The 15,639-nt window shown below is 38.0% G+C and overlaps 2 protein-coding genes across 10 annotated transcripts; one reads left to right on the top strand and one right to left on the bottom strand.

The window, feature by feature from the left end:
* Positions 1-1,237: 1,237 nt before the first annotated feature.
* LOC108272059 (sialoadhesin) lies at positions 1,238-8,129 on the bottom strand. Its single transcript, XM_017480175.3, has 8 exons — positions 5,445-8,129; positions 5,192-5,230; positions 4,748-5,035; positions 4,077-4,367; positions 2,599-2,838; positions 2,473-2,514; positions 2,300-2,381; positions 1,238-1,960 (listed from the first exon to the last, which is right to left on the bottom strand). The coding sequence occupies exons 1-8, from the start codon at positions 5,473-5,475 to the stop codon at positions 1,813-1,815; spliced, it is 1,161 nt and encodes a 386-aa protein (XP_017335664.1). The 5' UTR covers positions 5,476-8,129; the 3' UTR covers positions 1,238-1,812.
* Positions 8,130-8,134: 5 nt separating this feature from the next.
* Positions 8,135-15,639, top strand: akr1a1b (aldo-keto reductase family 1, member A1b (aldehyde reductase)). 9 transcript variants are annotated; one of them, XM_017479069.3, is made up of 9 exons: positions 8,135-8,272; positions 10,630-10,723; positions 11,657-11,776; positions 11,865-12,016; positions 13,177-13,372; positions 14,642-14,841; positions 15,003-15,075; positions 15,172-15,258; positions 15,441-15,639. In XM_017479069.3, exons 2-9 carry the CDS (start codon positions 10,643-10,645, stop codon positions 15,504-15,506), a joined length of 975 nt encoding a protein of 324 aa, XP_017334558.2. In that variant the 5' UTR covers positions 8,135-8,272; positions 10,630-10,642; the 3' UTR covers positions 15,507-15,639.

Consider the following 15,639-nt stretch of genomic DNA (forward strand, 5'->3'; position numbering starts at 1 on the left):
CATCTTTACTTCTGAGAGACTCTGCCTCTCTAAGATACTCTTTTTTATACCTAATCATGTTACAGACTTGTTACCAATTAACCTAATTAGTTGTAGAATGTTCCTCCAGCTGTTTCTTTTTAGTAACACTTACTTTTCCAGCCTTTTGTTGCCCCAGTCCCAACTTTTTTTGAGACGTTGTGGTCATCAAATTCAAAATGACCTTCTTTTTTCCTTAAAATGTTACATTTCCTTAGTTTACACATTTGATATCTTTTCTATGTTCTATTTATTGCATTCTGTTATTTACATTTTACACAGCATCACAACATTTTTGGACTTTGTAAAAACTTTAATGAATTTCCTGGTTACACAATTGCACTATTTGAACATATAATATTAGCACACAGAAGGTATTTATTTATAATTATACTATCTGTTGTCACCCAGATGAGGACCGGTTCCCTTTTGAGTCTGATTCCTCTCAAGGTTTCATCCTCATAGTGTCTCAGGGGGGTTTTCCTTGCCACTGTCACCTCTGGCTTGCTCATTAAGGATAAATTCATACATTTAAAATCTTTATGCTGAATTGATATATTTCTGTAAAGCTGCTTTGCTAAAAGCACTATACAAATAAAACAATTGATATATATTGCTTTGTATTGTAAAACCCATTCTATTAACCTGTTTCATCTAAAAATCATGAGCACCAGTTTGATTAATATGTGTACGTACCAAGACTCATTCAATGTGTGTGTCTGTCTGTGTGTGTGCCTGTGTGTGTGTGTGTGTGTCTGTGTTCTCTCCTGAGAATCAGCAAGCCCCAGACAATAAACCATGGATGTGAAAATGTGCATGCATGATTACAATCTGCCCTCTAGGAGAGGAGATGGGGAATAACAGAGGAATGGGAAGGTGAAAGATTACTGCGCGCTGCTGTAATTAAGGTTGTGTGGAAAAGGAATGTGGCACCAGGAAGACTCAATAAAGTCTGGAAGAAAGCTCAAGAGCCGCAGAAGCCTGTATTTCTTGCCTAAGGGTTGTGCTGGCCATGTTTCTGCTTTACAATATTTATAAAGCAGCACCTAATGTTGCCTTCTCTAACGCTGTGATGCTGTAAGCCATACAGTGTAAGGCAATGAGCTATGATACAGAGACTAATCAACCACTAGCCAGTGAGACAAAGCTCTACCACACAAAACAAAAACATCCAATCTTTGAAAACAGAACAATAAAAGAAAAATATTGTCCAACTCAGTTATTCTCTCACACACTTTTATTAACCTGACTGTAAGAATTGTATCAGAGTTATCACTACTATAATCAATTTCATGTTATTACTCTGATCAAAGTGCCTAGGTGTTTTTATTAAATCTCACCGTCGGGCAAAACAACAATAGGCAATAACGTAATGTCAGCTCTGCCCTCTAGTGTTTTTAAAACACATTACAGGTTGTATGTGAGTATGTGTAGGTGGTTATATCTAGGTGTGGATAGGACCTTGACAGCTGCATTTTTTTATATAAGAAATAATGTTTCTTATTAGAAATGTAAAAGCTTGTTATAAACCCATTAAGCAACTTCCAAATATTCACTTTACAAAAAAAAATGTTACAAAGAAATATCTGTATATTTTTACTGTCACATTTCAGCTTCATGAGGATACATGGATACTTATTTACCTTCTCTAATAAACATTTCTGTCAAATACATTGCATATTAACAATACAATATGGATTAGAGATTCTCAGTATATGTTACTTTGTCCATGAAGACATTATGCACTGTTGTATTGTCATTAGTGTAATAGTATGTAAATAGTTTAAGAACTGCTCAGCTGCCAGGGCATGGCTTGTCTAACAGATTAGTCATCTCCATCCAGGCTAGGTCCCACTGGATCTCTGTCACATCCTGTTTGGTTTGAGGCATTTCCTGAAGGGTATTAAATTCTCTGCATGTTGGAAACAACTTTACTCTCTTTCTGTAAAAGCAACACACATTTGATTACTTCTAGCTGTCTGTATGTCATATATATTGTATTGTATATCTTATATATACTCTGTGTGCGTGTGTGTATAATATATATATATATATATGTAGATATATATATATACACACACACACACACACACATATATATATATATATATATATATATATATATATATATATATATATATATATATATATATATATATATATATAAACACACACACACACACACGCACACACACACAGAGTATATATAAGATATACAATATAATATATATGACATACAGACAAATTCCATTTATGAAGATTTCAGTAATGTTGCCTATACCTGAGACTTAGTACAAGCAGAAAGGTGATAGGGATCAGAAGCAGAATGATGACAATGACACAGACAGCCCAGACCCACGGCGCTACAGAACACAGGAGGGACATAAGACATAAGCATGAAAACATAGCGAATATGACTTAGTAAAAGAAAACAACTGCTCAAAACATCCATACCTATAAAGGCGTTTTCTTCCTTTGCCTGATCTGTAGCGATACCTAAAGCAAAAGATTCAATTCATAAAACAGATCTACGAAACAGCTTCAATTAGTCTGAAAATAGAGCAGATTTAATTTCCTCACCTCTCACTGACAGCCAGCTTTCTGGACTCTCTACAGAAGCGTTTGGGTTGACACACTTGTAAAATCCCTCATGAGCCTTAGTCACATTCTCCATCGTCACATTAGTATTATTTATGTGCTGCCCATCGTCTCTATAGATGGATATTTGGTGTTTGAAGTTGAAGGAAGTCTTACATAGTAATGTCACCGTCTGTCCTTCCATTACAGGTTGAACTGGAGTCTGGAGTATCACATGGCCATCTGGGGAGAAGAAGGAACACGGTGCCTACTATTAGTGTTCCTATGATCAGTGTGTTTACTGTTGATATCAGAACACTCAGGACTAATCTATTAGACAGATTTTATTTTAAGTCTGCATGGATATTATTTCTTAAGTTATTGCTGCAAGAGGCGTAATTCCGTTAATCTATAAAAGAACTGCACATTTAGGACGATGCAAAAAATAAATCAATGAAAGGATTTACACAAACAAACAAACATAACACAAACAATTCAAATAATTTTTATATTAAAGATCTCATTCTAATACTTAATATATCGATAGAAACAACGTATGAGATAAGAAAAATACTGCCTTCTTAGTATAAAAATACCAACCTGCATTACTTATTTTCCTATAACAGCACACCCCCAAGTGTTTTATTCCTTACTTAATAATTTACAGCGTTACAAACATTCATAGCTACACTATATGGCCAAAAGTATGTGGACACCTGACCATCACACCCATATGTTGGTCTTCCCCAAATTGTTGCCACAAAGTTGGATGTACTCAATTGTCTAGAATGTCTTTGTAGGAACACGATGCCTACTATTAGTGTTACTGTGATCAGTGTGTTTGGTAAATGGTCTGCACTTATATAGCGCTTTTATCCAATGCGCTTTACACTGTGTCTCATTCACCCATTCACATACACACTCACACGCCAGTGGTAGCAGAGCTGCCATGCAAGGCGCTAACTTGCCATCAGGAGCAACTTGGGGTTCAGTGTCTTGCCCAAGGACACTTCGGCATGTGGAGTCACGTGGGCCATGAATCGAACCGCCAACCCTACGATTAATGGACAACCCGCTCTACCACCTGAACCACAGCCGCCCTTTACTGTTTACTGTTGATATCAGAACTCTCAGGACTTACCTATTAGACAGATTTTATTTTAAGCCTGCATGGATTATTTATTAAGTTGCTGCTGCAAAAGCAATGGATCAGTTAATATAAGAACTGTACGTTTTTTAATGTAAAAAAAAAAATAAATAAATCCATGAAATTTACTTCATGAACAAAAACAACCAACAAATAAATAACTCAAATAATTGTAGGTAATATTAAACTGGATTGATTTCAAAATTATTATAGGTTATTGGAGTCTAAGAACTATTTTAGTACACGTGTTTAAGAAAAAAAAAAACATTAAGCAGCCTACACTCATAAAGGGCCTTGTTGTTGAATAAGGATGTGTTAGTGATGTGGAGCTCACCGCTCACAGTGATGTTGATGGCATTGCTGCGCTGAACCCCTCTGGTTGCTTCACACCAGTACAAGCCACTTAATCGACCAGTGATGTTGTTAAAGCTGCACATGCCTTGTATCTTCAGGTCAACTCTGCCCTCCATCTTCAAACAGTCTGAATTTACTTCACCACCGCGAAGCCGCCTCAGGGTCCAGCCTGCTGTTTTACCACCATGTACAGAACAGCGCAGAGAAAACTGTCTGCCATGCAAGTGCTGACTGCTGTCAGGCAAGACCTCCAGGGATGCAGGAGGTGAGGCTTAGTAAAGATGAGAGAACAAAGAAGGGAGGGTGAAAGGATAAAGGTTCAAACTGTCAGAATATCATTGGAGTAAGCACAAGAACATGAGCGCAAAAAGGCAGGAATGGTATCAAAAGGAAACAACATTATTTATTGCTGAATGCAGATTTGTTTATTATAATGGCTATCCCATTCACTTAGGCCAAATTTTTTTCTGTAGGAACATGTAATTGTAATTGTAAATAATAGATATAATAACTCAGCCCAGACTAGGGGAAACTGAGACTGGCACATCAAGTTTCCTTTTTAGTTAAATAAAATTAAATGGGTCATTTTACCCAAGACTGAACCCAAAGATTATGTGTACTGGTGGTACTTGCTGTGTTTATCAATCTTACCTGCTGTGACACTTAAAGACACAGAGTTACTCAGGAGGGTGGAATTTGTGCCCTGTTTCTGAGCTTTACACCAGTACGTGCCGCTGTCCTCGGGGGTCAGCGCTGAAATGGAGTAAATGTGATGGCTCACTCTGTGAGCACGGCTCGGGGTAGTAGCCTCACTGAGGTTGTGTCTAAACCAACTGTAGCGCAACACCTCTGAAGAGTTCCTTTTTATCTCACATTTCAGAACGATGGATTCCCAGAAGTAGAAGTGCTGTCCCTGAGGCCAGGCAGTCAAAACAACTTCTGAAAAAATGAATTCAGTGCTTTGTGTTAGGTAAAGACAGGAAAAGGAACGTGTTTAAAAAAAAAAAAGGTAGGTAAAATGTTTGTGTGAGTGTGTGTGTGTGTGTGTGTGTGTGTGTGTGTGTGTGTGTGTGTGTGTGTGTGTGTGTGTTATACCATCAGATGTTCTGTGTTTGGCCAATGATAAGGACAGTACTGAAAAAAGTAAACAACAACTTGTTAACTTTCCCTTATATTCAGGCTTCCTGAAAGCCTACGAAGAAATTTTAAGTGCTGCTTTCCTTACACTTTATCAAATACAAAGAACTTTGCTTCATTAATTAACAACACATCTGTAGTTCATTATATAATATATCCATAAAATATACAACACGGCATATTACATTAATAAATCCAAGGAAAAACTCACCTATAGCCACGACAACAGACAAACCTTTCATTTTCTTCACCAGAGGATCATTATCTTTCTCCCAGACCAGTTAGCATGATGAGGAAAAAGCTAAACAGCGGAGTAAAAAGACACCGCAAGCAGCAAAGCATTTACATTCCCAGACATAATTGCATTTTCACACTCCTCCCCTTCCTGTCCTTATAGATATACTGATTAACATGTAATCTTCTAGTTTATAAACAAACAACAACATTCAAGCAGAGGTTCTCACAAAGACGTACCACTGAAATTGAAATTCACAGATTCACAGGTTAATGGATATCTGTGCTGTAGTGGAAAAACACACTACACTGCACAGAAATTGGATGTGGCTGAGAACAAATAGTTCTGACACAGAAAATGGATGGCAGGATAGAAATCAAAATATATATTATATATTATTTATTATGTTATATGGCAAAAATGATAAAGATCTGCATTGAGAACTTCAAATAATAACACATAAATTGAACAGTACTGTTCCTACATTGTTCGCACACAAGAACAACAACAACAACAACAACAACAAAAACAGTAAACATGGTTAGATTACTAAAGTGTGATTTCTGAAATTGAGTTTGATTTAGTGATGTGTCGTTCACAAATGAGTCGTCTTTTTTCAAAAATGTGTCATTTAAAAAAAAAAAAAAAGGGAAAATATTCACCTAAAAAAAAAAAAGCTGCCACACATCTCTTTTTGGCAAGACAAATCAATCCTGCTCTCACTGAAAATTAATCACCATTCTTACAATTCTCTTATGCCGTTAATCAGATACAGTGTAAGTGTCATTGAAAAGCATCCAGGGAAACATGTGCTCTAGAGAGATTAATGTTTCACTCTCTTCTCTGTCTTACTGAGGCAGCACATGCCTTATTACTACAGTGCACAATAATATTCCAGAAAAAGTCCACCGTGAAACACATTAAATATGTTTATATTGAAATAGTGGTGATGTGCTAAGTGATTCAGTTGTTGGCTGGAGCTTTGTTTTTGTTATTCCTGTGAAAAGGTATGGTGAGAAGATGTTGTATGCTGCATTGATTGGATATTGCTAGAGCAGTTACGATAGCATTTAATTGGAGAAAAAATGTCCAATGCTCCCTAACATAATCATAATGCAATGTCTTTGGACTGGGGGAGGAAACCAGAGTATCCGGAGGAAACCTCCAATAGCACGGGGAGAACATGCAAACTCTGTACACACAGGGCCATACCGGGAACCAAACCCACAACCCTGGAGGTGTGAGGCGAACGTGCTAACCACTAAGCCTCCGTGTGCCCCATCATAACAATCATAATACTCAAAATTTCACTACTAACTTAAAAATACAAATGAAAAAAGAGCTTCTTTTCTCACTCACCATTTTCCAACAATGTTCAATGTTGGAAATCCTACATTCAATTAATGAGAGATCCAAAGTAGGATTAGTGGAGACCGCAAACGCTGGACTCAAAGAATCCAGAATGCAATACAGCATAGTTGAGTTACGGCAGAGATCGTCTGGGCTAGTTAGCTACAGCGTCTCTGAGATGAAAAGCACGGTAGCATTCTGTTTGAGTAGAGTGTACAGATTAGAGGAGATTGGAGGAGGTTAGAGAGCTGAATGGACTGAAGGACTAAAGTGCTGCTGCATCGCTCTCTTTAGGTAGAGATGATGTTAGAAGTAAATCTCACTGATGTAAGAGAAAAATTTTCGATGAAAGAAGTAAAACAAACTAGTAGAACTGGAGACCAATGGCGTCAACAGGGACCTTCAACAAGTGTAATCCTTTCAGATATTTGAACTTGCTGTGACCTTGACCCTGTTTGGAACGATTCCAAAAATGGAATCAGGTCTGTGACAAGTGCTGATTACAATTTATTCTGTATAATTCCTTCAAACGTTCAATGACTCGTTCTCAGGATATCAAACTAAGGAGAATTTTGAACGTACGAACAAACCGACAGACAGTCCATCCATCCATCCATCCATCCATCTTCTATACCGTTTATCCTTTTCAGGGTCACAGGGGAACCTGGATCCTATCCCAGGGAGCATCAGGCACAAGGCGGGGTACACCCTGGACAGAGTGCCAATCCATCACAGGGCACAATCACATACACATTCACACACCCATTCATACACTACGGACACTTTAGATATGCCTATCAGTCTACTATGCATGTCTTTGGACTGGGGGAGGAAACCAGAGTACCCGGAGGAAACCCCCGCAGCACGGGGAGAACATGCAAACCACACACACAGGGCCACGGTGGGAATCGAATCCCCGACCCTGGAGGTGTGAGGCGAACGTGCTGGACAGACAGTCGACTCAGAATTTTATTTTTATTTTAAAATATTTTTGCATAATTGAAGATCACATGTTGTTCAGAAATATTAATATTAAAGTCGTTCAGGGTGGCTTTTCCCTTTAATGCAGAAATAATTGACGATTCGTTTAGTCACTGCAAATATCTAGCACCTAGATGTTTTTTACATTTATTTAAAAAGATTTTTAGAACAAACGCAAAGCAAAGTATAATACTGTTTTGAACAATCATCGCTGAACAATTTAAACGATCGATAGGCAAAGGTTTGGGGAGGGCAAAAGGTAATGAGCCGTTTGGAAGCCAAAAGCGTCGACTCTTATTGGTGAGTCGATTCAGTGAAAAGATTCAAAAGACAATCAAAGGGACTTTTCATTTGGAGGTGTGTGGAGCGGATGTGCTGTATACAGCGTCACTGATAAATAAAACATTTTAAAAGCATCTTATCACCATCCTTGTCTGATTTCCCAGTGAAGATATTCACTACTGATAAACACGGTGAGTATGTTTGTTTATGTGTGCTAAATAATAGTTTATCTAAAGTGAGGTTTTTAATCACGAGGCTGAAGTTGTATTTTCGGATTTTCTTAATAGATCCAGAACTTACGATCTCTCGCCTGTAGATGGCGCCATAAAGCACACAAAAATGACACAATTCAGCCAATCTGCTCATTTCGCATTCCATTTCAAAAACATGACAATTACATATGAAAATGTGTTTATTGTATTGTATATTGCTCAATATGAAGATATTTTTACTGTAAGAATTGTTAATAATAGACCCGTGAACTTGGCATTTGGTTCTATTGAATACAGGCAAATTCCAGTATACATTCTGCCTAATTCCTATGCAATTATCTCCTCATAAAACATCGCAGTGTGCTTTATGGCGCCATCTACAGACGAGAGACCGTAATGCCGTGGTCACACTATTATTCTTATTTATTTATTTTTGCTTTTTTTATTCAACTTTTTTATTTATTTATTTTTTTTATAAAACATACAATGACATTTAACATCAAACAGAAACTAAAACAGAAATTGGGGGATACATATAACAGATCTTAAATCGTACTGGGTAAGCTATTAAATTCTACAAATTACTTTTTTTCAGTATGAGAGATGTTTTTATACACTTCTTATTTCTAGTCATTGAATTCAATGAGTCTTAAAATATTTTAAGATCAATACAAAAAAAAAAAGTAAAAGAGGGTGTAATAGATATTACTTTAGCTTTATGTGCCTGAAACTTCCCAAGAAAATGTGTTATCAATTATATCAGACCCAGTATTACTCTACGGTTCAAGAAGAGGATCATAGACTCATCTCTTTTGATTATTTTGTGGAATGTATCAAAAATCATCATAGATACCTGCTTCCAAAATTACATTGAGTATTTACAAACACAAAATAAATGTGTGAGAGTTTCAAATTCAAGATTACAAAAAGAGCATTGTGGTGAGATTTTGAAACTTGTTAAGAAAAGCATTACACGGATAAAACCTGTGCAATATTTTCAAATGGATTTCCTTTACCTTATTTGGCAGTAAACACTTATTTGAAGGTGTAGGGGGAAAATCCATTTCAGAAGTGCTTTTGGGCACAGGTGGTATATTTAACAGATGGAAACATAACATTTATTTTTTTAATTGCTTCAAATATTGTCTGACATTTTACTGCTGTAAAACGTAATTACATATGAAAATGTCAGTGCCCTGTGGCCAGTATTATTTCATTACATTATACAGTAATTATATGTAGTTTTTTTGTAATTATTCATATAGTTTTGACGGATGATGTCATATCCTGTTCCCGCTTATATTTGCAGCGGCGTCTGGCCTCCTTAAAAACCTAGTGACCGCCTCATAAGTCCTGGATCCACCTTTTAAGGTGGAACGGACAATCCTAATAATAAATAAATACATAAATAAATATAGCCAGCTTCTGTTGGAGAAATGCTACGCTTTCAGTTTGCACATTTATTCAAATTCACCTGCAGGATTTATTGTCGGAATCTGGTATGATATTATATGACATTATTATTTTTTTCCCCCTACATTTTATTTAATCTAGGCCTTCAAGAGATAGAGACTACAAGTTGACCTTATTATTATTATTATTATTATTATTATTATTATTATTATTTGTTAATGCATGTATTTACTACATTAAAATAGAAATAACTGTGGGGGGATTCCTCTACCGAACACCTATAACAACTTATATTGCTAATATAATTGATTAAAGCGTGTGTATTAAGCTCCAGCTCCCTTGCTTTTGTCTGTAAACTGGTCGTTTTGAAAATGCATACTACTCTACTAAACAGTATGTGAAAATATTACGCACGCGCATATACATCCGTACTATTTTACTATTGTAGTAGGCTAATATCCGTGTGACTAGCATAGTTCCTTAGCTAGCATGCACACATAAGGAACGAGTTTACAGTAAGACTCATTCTCTATACTATATTCTCTATAGTAAGAACATTCTCTATATTTCGAGAATTTGAAGAATTCTAAATTTTAATAAATGTCTAAATTTCGAGACTCCAGCCTTAAGTTTAGAAAATTTCCACGATATAGCTTATCTTATATAGACGTGCCAGTTTGTTTAGCCTCCTCTTAGGAAGTCAGGTGATAAGTCAGCAGGTTCATCTTTCCTTCCTTCCTGTCTTTCTTAGTCACTGATCAACCTCAGTGAATATTTCTAAGTATAAATGGCAGTGGGGAAAGTGCATTGACACCACTGTTACTGAGGCAGGGTTTAAACACCTACACACTTTTTTCTTTTTTTAAAAAAGGAGTTCAGGACTGATCTGATAAAGAGGTAATCATCTCTTCTTGTTTCCTAAGCAAGCAAACAAACATGAACGACTTTGCAGTGCTGAACACCGGCCGAAAGATGCCACTCGTCGGGTTAGGGACATGGAAGAGTGAGCCTGGAAAGGTGAGTGTACATTCATTTGTATACTATACATGATATATTGTTATTATATGTCCCGTTGCCTATTGGGGAGATAATTAATTCGCAAAAGTAAGCATGCATGATTTCAGCCTCAGAATCATGAGAGTAGATGACCTGCAAAACCATAGTCTGTTTGGTAAATCTGTAACATGTGTGTGCTTGTCATGGGACATTTGAGAATCATTTATTGTCTAACTGGTTTATTCTTTACCATTTTAGATGCACAGTTTTTGGGAGTTTGTATTTGCAATTTGAGGAGCCTTTTGTTTCAGCTATGTGCAGCCATTGGCTTGGGTTTTCCCAGTCTAAACATTACATTATGTGCCATAAGATGTAATAGATGTAAGATGTTTAAATCAGATTTCTTAACATGCCTTAACGTGAACATTACAAACATGGATATTTGGATTGTACATTCATGGCGTATGAGGATTGGCACATTTGCAGGTTTACAAATCCGAGTATGTTTTTGTGTGAAAAATTACAAGCTCATGGTTGCATTCATGTTGGTGGGCTTAGTGGTTAGAACGTTTGCCTTGCACCACCAGGGTCGGGGGTTTGATTCCCGCTTCCGCCCTGTGTGCATGGAGTTTTAATGTTCTCCCAGTCCTTTAGGGGTTTCCTCAGGGTACTCTGGTTTCCTCCCCAGTCCAAAAACATGCATTGTAGGCTGATTGGCATTTCCAGATTGTCCGTATTGTGTGAATGGGAGTGTGTGTGTGTGTGTGCCCTGCGATGGGTTGGCACCCCGTCCAGGCTGTCCCCCGCCTTGTGTCCTCTGGGATAGCCTCCAGGCTCCCCGGGACCCTATGTAGGATAATCGGTACAGAAAATGGATGGATGGTTGCATTCACGTATTACTTTAGACAAAAATGATTGATTACACTCATTCTGTTCTTACACTCTGGACTGCAGGTGAAACAGGCAGTCGTATGGGCACTTCAGGCCGGATATAGGCACATCGACTGCGCTGCCATTTATGGAAACGAATCAGAAATCGGAGAAGCCTTTCAGGAGATGCTGGGGCCTGACAAAGTGAGTCAGCTGATAGGAATACCTAAGATATGAAAATGCACATCGTGGTATTTCTTATGTTTTTCTCACGAACTTTTCTTAATGTCAGGCCTTGAAACGAGAAGACGTGTTCGTGACATCCAAACTGTGGAACACGAAGCACCATCCTGAGGACGTGGAGCCAGCACTGCTCAACAGCTTGAAAGAGCTGAAGCTGGAGTACCTGGACCTCTACCTCATTCACTGGCCTTATGCCTTCCAGTAAGTGTAGGCCGACACCTAACCCCCTGCCAAGGGAACATATTACAAACTTTTTTGGCAGCTGATTTACCCATACTGACAAATTAGACAAAACACAAGGAATAGATCGAATCCTAGCACTTAGGAGCACTACCTGCTCTAATCTCTCTTGGTCCAGAGTTCAACCCAAAGTTCCTGCAGTTACGTATGATCCCATATGTACACTCCAAAGGTTTACACTTCCCAAAATAATTTATGCCAAAGTCTCACCCTTACTTCAGTGGATAATTTCAACTGGATTTGTACTTAAGATCTGCCGCTGCTGCAGTAATGAAGACTGTCCTGAGCTCATCCCAGGACTCTTATTCACAATGTGCTCACAGTACACATCTTTTCAGCACATTTAGTACTGTTTCACTGGTTCTGTTTTGAGTCCGGATCCTCTCTCTTTCTCACATCGTCTCAGGGAGATTTTCCTTTCCACTGTCATGTCAAGCTTCCTCACTGGGAATCCAAAACTACATCCGGATTTCTATAAAGCTGTTTTGTGACATGTTCTATTGTTAAAAGTGCTATAGAAATAAAATTGAATTATATTGAACTGACCTGCAGCTGAAAACCTGGTAATAGTACTATTTGTGCAGCAGAAAGTGGTACACTCTGCAGTACCTTATGTCATTTAATTTTATTTAATATATGTCAGTCGGTTGGTTAAAAGTTTGAAGTTTTGGCAGAAATACAGCCCCTCCTATCAGTGTTCGCTCCAAACTCATGCCTCCAAAACACACGCAAGCCACATCCTAGATGAAAAAGCCTTAATACTAGAGAGAAAAAAGGTTGGGGGGGGGTGGTTGAAATTATCAAAGGCAAATGATTGACAGGACTGTAGACAGGACCCCTATGGCAGCATTTTCCAAATTATACTATATTCAAATTCAAATGCTAATTTGATCATGAAGTTGCAATTGCATTTCCATTATGAGCACAGATAAGCTGAGACCTAGTTAAAATCCACTTGTAAAATGTTGTAAAATCAGTTGTATTTGCATTCCAGTATATAATGGCTGGCAAAATAAAAATGCAAATGCCTAATCCATGTCTAAACAGATCTGATTCTGCCCCAAAGAAAAGTAGCAGTCCTTCCATCCTCATGCTAGAAAAGCTTGACTTTCTTCTTCTAGGCGGGGGGATACAGCTTTCCCCAGACAGGAAGATGGGACCTTACTGTATGATGACATTGACTACAAGGTGACATGGGCTGCCATGGAAAAACTCGTGGAAAAGGGACTCGTGAGAGCTATCGGGCTCTCGAACTTCAACAGCAGACAGATTAATGATGTCCTGTCCATGGCCAACATAAAGCCTACTGTATTACAGGTAGGGAGAGAAGGAGATATTTCAGGGTACTTGTGCGGGTCTGTAAAAAGTTTGGAAATTAAATGCAAATCAGATGTAGGATATTCTGTTTTGTAATAGGTTAAAGTCCAAAAATGTGTTTTCTTTAGGCGTTCCCTTATTGCCGGCCTAGGAAAGGCATTTTCCCTCACTCACTGACTTACTGATCGAGTCCCATTGTTGAAATGCACATGCGCAAGGGCTCTAACTCACCGAATTTCGATCTTGCTACCCTTAGCTAGCATGCAGTGAGCCACACCAGTGAGACGACATTAATTACAAACATTTCAGTACGAATGCATAAAAAAATTATGTTCATCACTAACAAATATTAAATTGTCAGTCAGTACATTTACATTGAAAATATTCCAATATCAACCCGATTAAGACAATACTCTGATTAATAAACTAGCATGTAAACATTGATCACCTTAATCCGATTAAAGTCACACTCAAAGTAAACACAAATTGAATTAAGACATGTGGAGTATTCCTATTTTAGTCGCTTTATCGACGTGCATTACAGACATGTACACACCTTAATCACATTATTAACGTCGTGTGGGAGTTTTCACCGCATTTTGTGACGGGACACGATCACACACGGCAGTGCGCAACCGTTTTACAGCAAACAGGAGAGCACGGCAGCGTCCTAAACTGCGTACAAATACATGTATTTATAGTAGGTAAGTACGCAGTTTGGGACGCAGCCCACGGCTTCAAGCAGTCGTTTATTTGCACGTACAGCATGACTAATAATTAACTGCACTTGAAGCTTTCGTAAAATAAAAAAATTAAACACCCAAAACTGTATACGGTACCATAACGAAGACGAACTGTATGTTGATACGTGAAATTCTGGAGGGAACGTCAGACGGCGTGGCCTGGGGACGTAATGACGTGTGCTGTTAATCGCGCTATGTTCTATAACATGTAAAACAGGGACATGAAAGGAGTATTCTAAAAGCGACTCATGTAAACACCTTAATCATAATATTGTCTTATTCAGAACAAGGTCAATAATTAGATTACTGCTGTCCATGTAAACGTAGTCAGTGTTGGCAAACTGCTGTGTTATAGAGGAATACAACACTGCAGGACATGCAGTTTTTGGAAAGTAATCATAAAAACGGAATGAAGCCAGTATTTAATTTACTATTCATTTTGCAATGTTCCTCTCATATTTGGTTCTTGCACTTTAATGCTTAAAAACAACAGCCTGAAATGAAACACTATTTTTCTTTGTTCTAGGTAGAAGGTCATCCTTATCTAGCCCAGGTGGAGCTTCTTGCTCACTGCAGGGAGAGGGGCTTAGTGATGACTGCCTACAGTCCGCTTGGCTCTCCAGATCGTGCCTGGAAGAGACCAGATGAGCCAGTTGTCTTAGAGGAGCCAGTCATTGCAGCTCTAGCCAAGAAATACAACAAATCTCTTGCACAAATTATAATCAGGTAAATATATTCAAGTACATTTAAGATTACACTGTACTTTCATCTGCTGTATGCGTACCAGTGTAGTGCCAATATACCACATTAGGGTACTCTTTGTGTTGCTGGATTGTGCACAAATGACACGTTGCACAAACAGAGCATCTGATTCGGCTTTATTGCAGGTGGCAGACCCAGCGAGGGGTCGTGACTATCCCAAAGAGTGTTACAGAGTCTCGCATCAAAGAAAACATACAGGTTATTTCCTTTTCTTTTTCTTATTCACGACTGAATGTTGTATTTTTACCGTCTAGCGTAATTGCTGCAATTTAACACGTGTTTGTGCACATGCAGGTTTTTGACTTCACTCTGGAGCCGGATGAAATGGACAGTGTGACAGCATTGAACAAAGGCTGGAGATACATCGTGCCAACTATAACTGTAAGTTTCTCAGCCCATAACGTTGATGTTTAATGTCATTTCTTTTTTTATAACTGCAGTTATGGCTCTTATAAGAAGTAGTGTAAAGCAAATGGATATATAGATAGAAAAAATATTTAAATAAATAAAAGAGAGAACAGTGGTGTACCATCACACTAAGATTTTTTTAAATTACTTTTCAGGTTGATGGCAAGCCTGTACTGAGGGATGCAGGACATCCTCACTATCCATTTAATGATCCGTATTAATTGATACATTGTATTGCAGGATTATGTGCCTTCCAATCCACTTCACTGAATGCCCCTCTGGTCTCAACCTGAGCCCTGTGGACCTTTCTGGCAAGCTTTATTTTAAAAACAATAAAATGAACAGTGCATCTCA

The sequence above is a fragment of the Ictalurus punctatus genome, chromosome 11 (assembly GCF_001660625.3).
Source record: "Ictalurus punctatus breed USDA103 chromosome 11, Coco_2.0, whole genome shotgun sequence".
Lineage (NCBI taxonomy): Eukaryota > Metazoa > Chordata > Actinopteri > Siluriformes > Ictaluridae > Ictalurus > Ictalurus punctatus.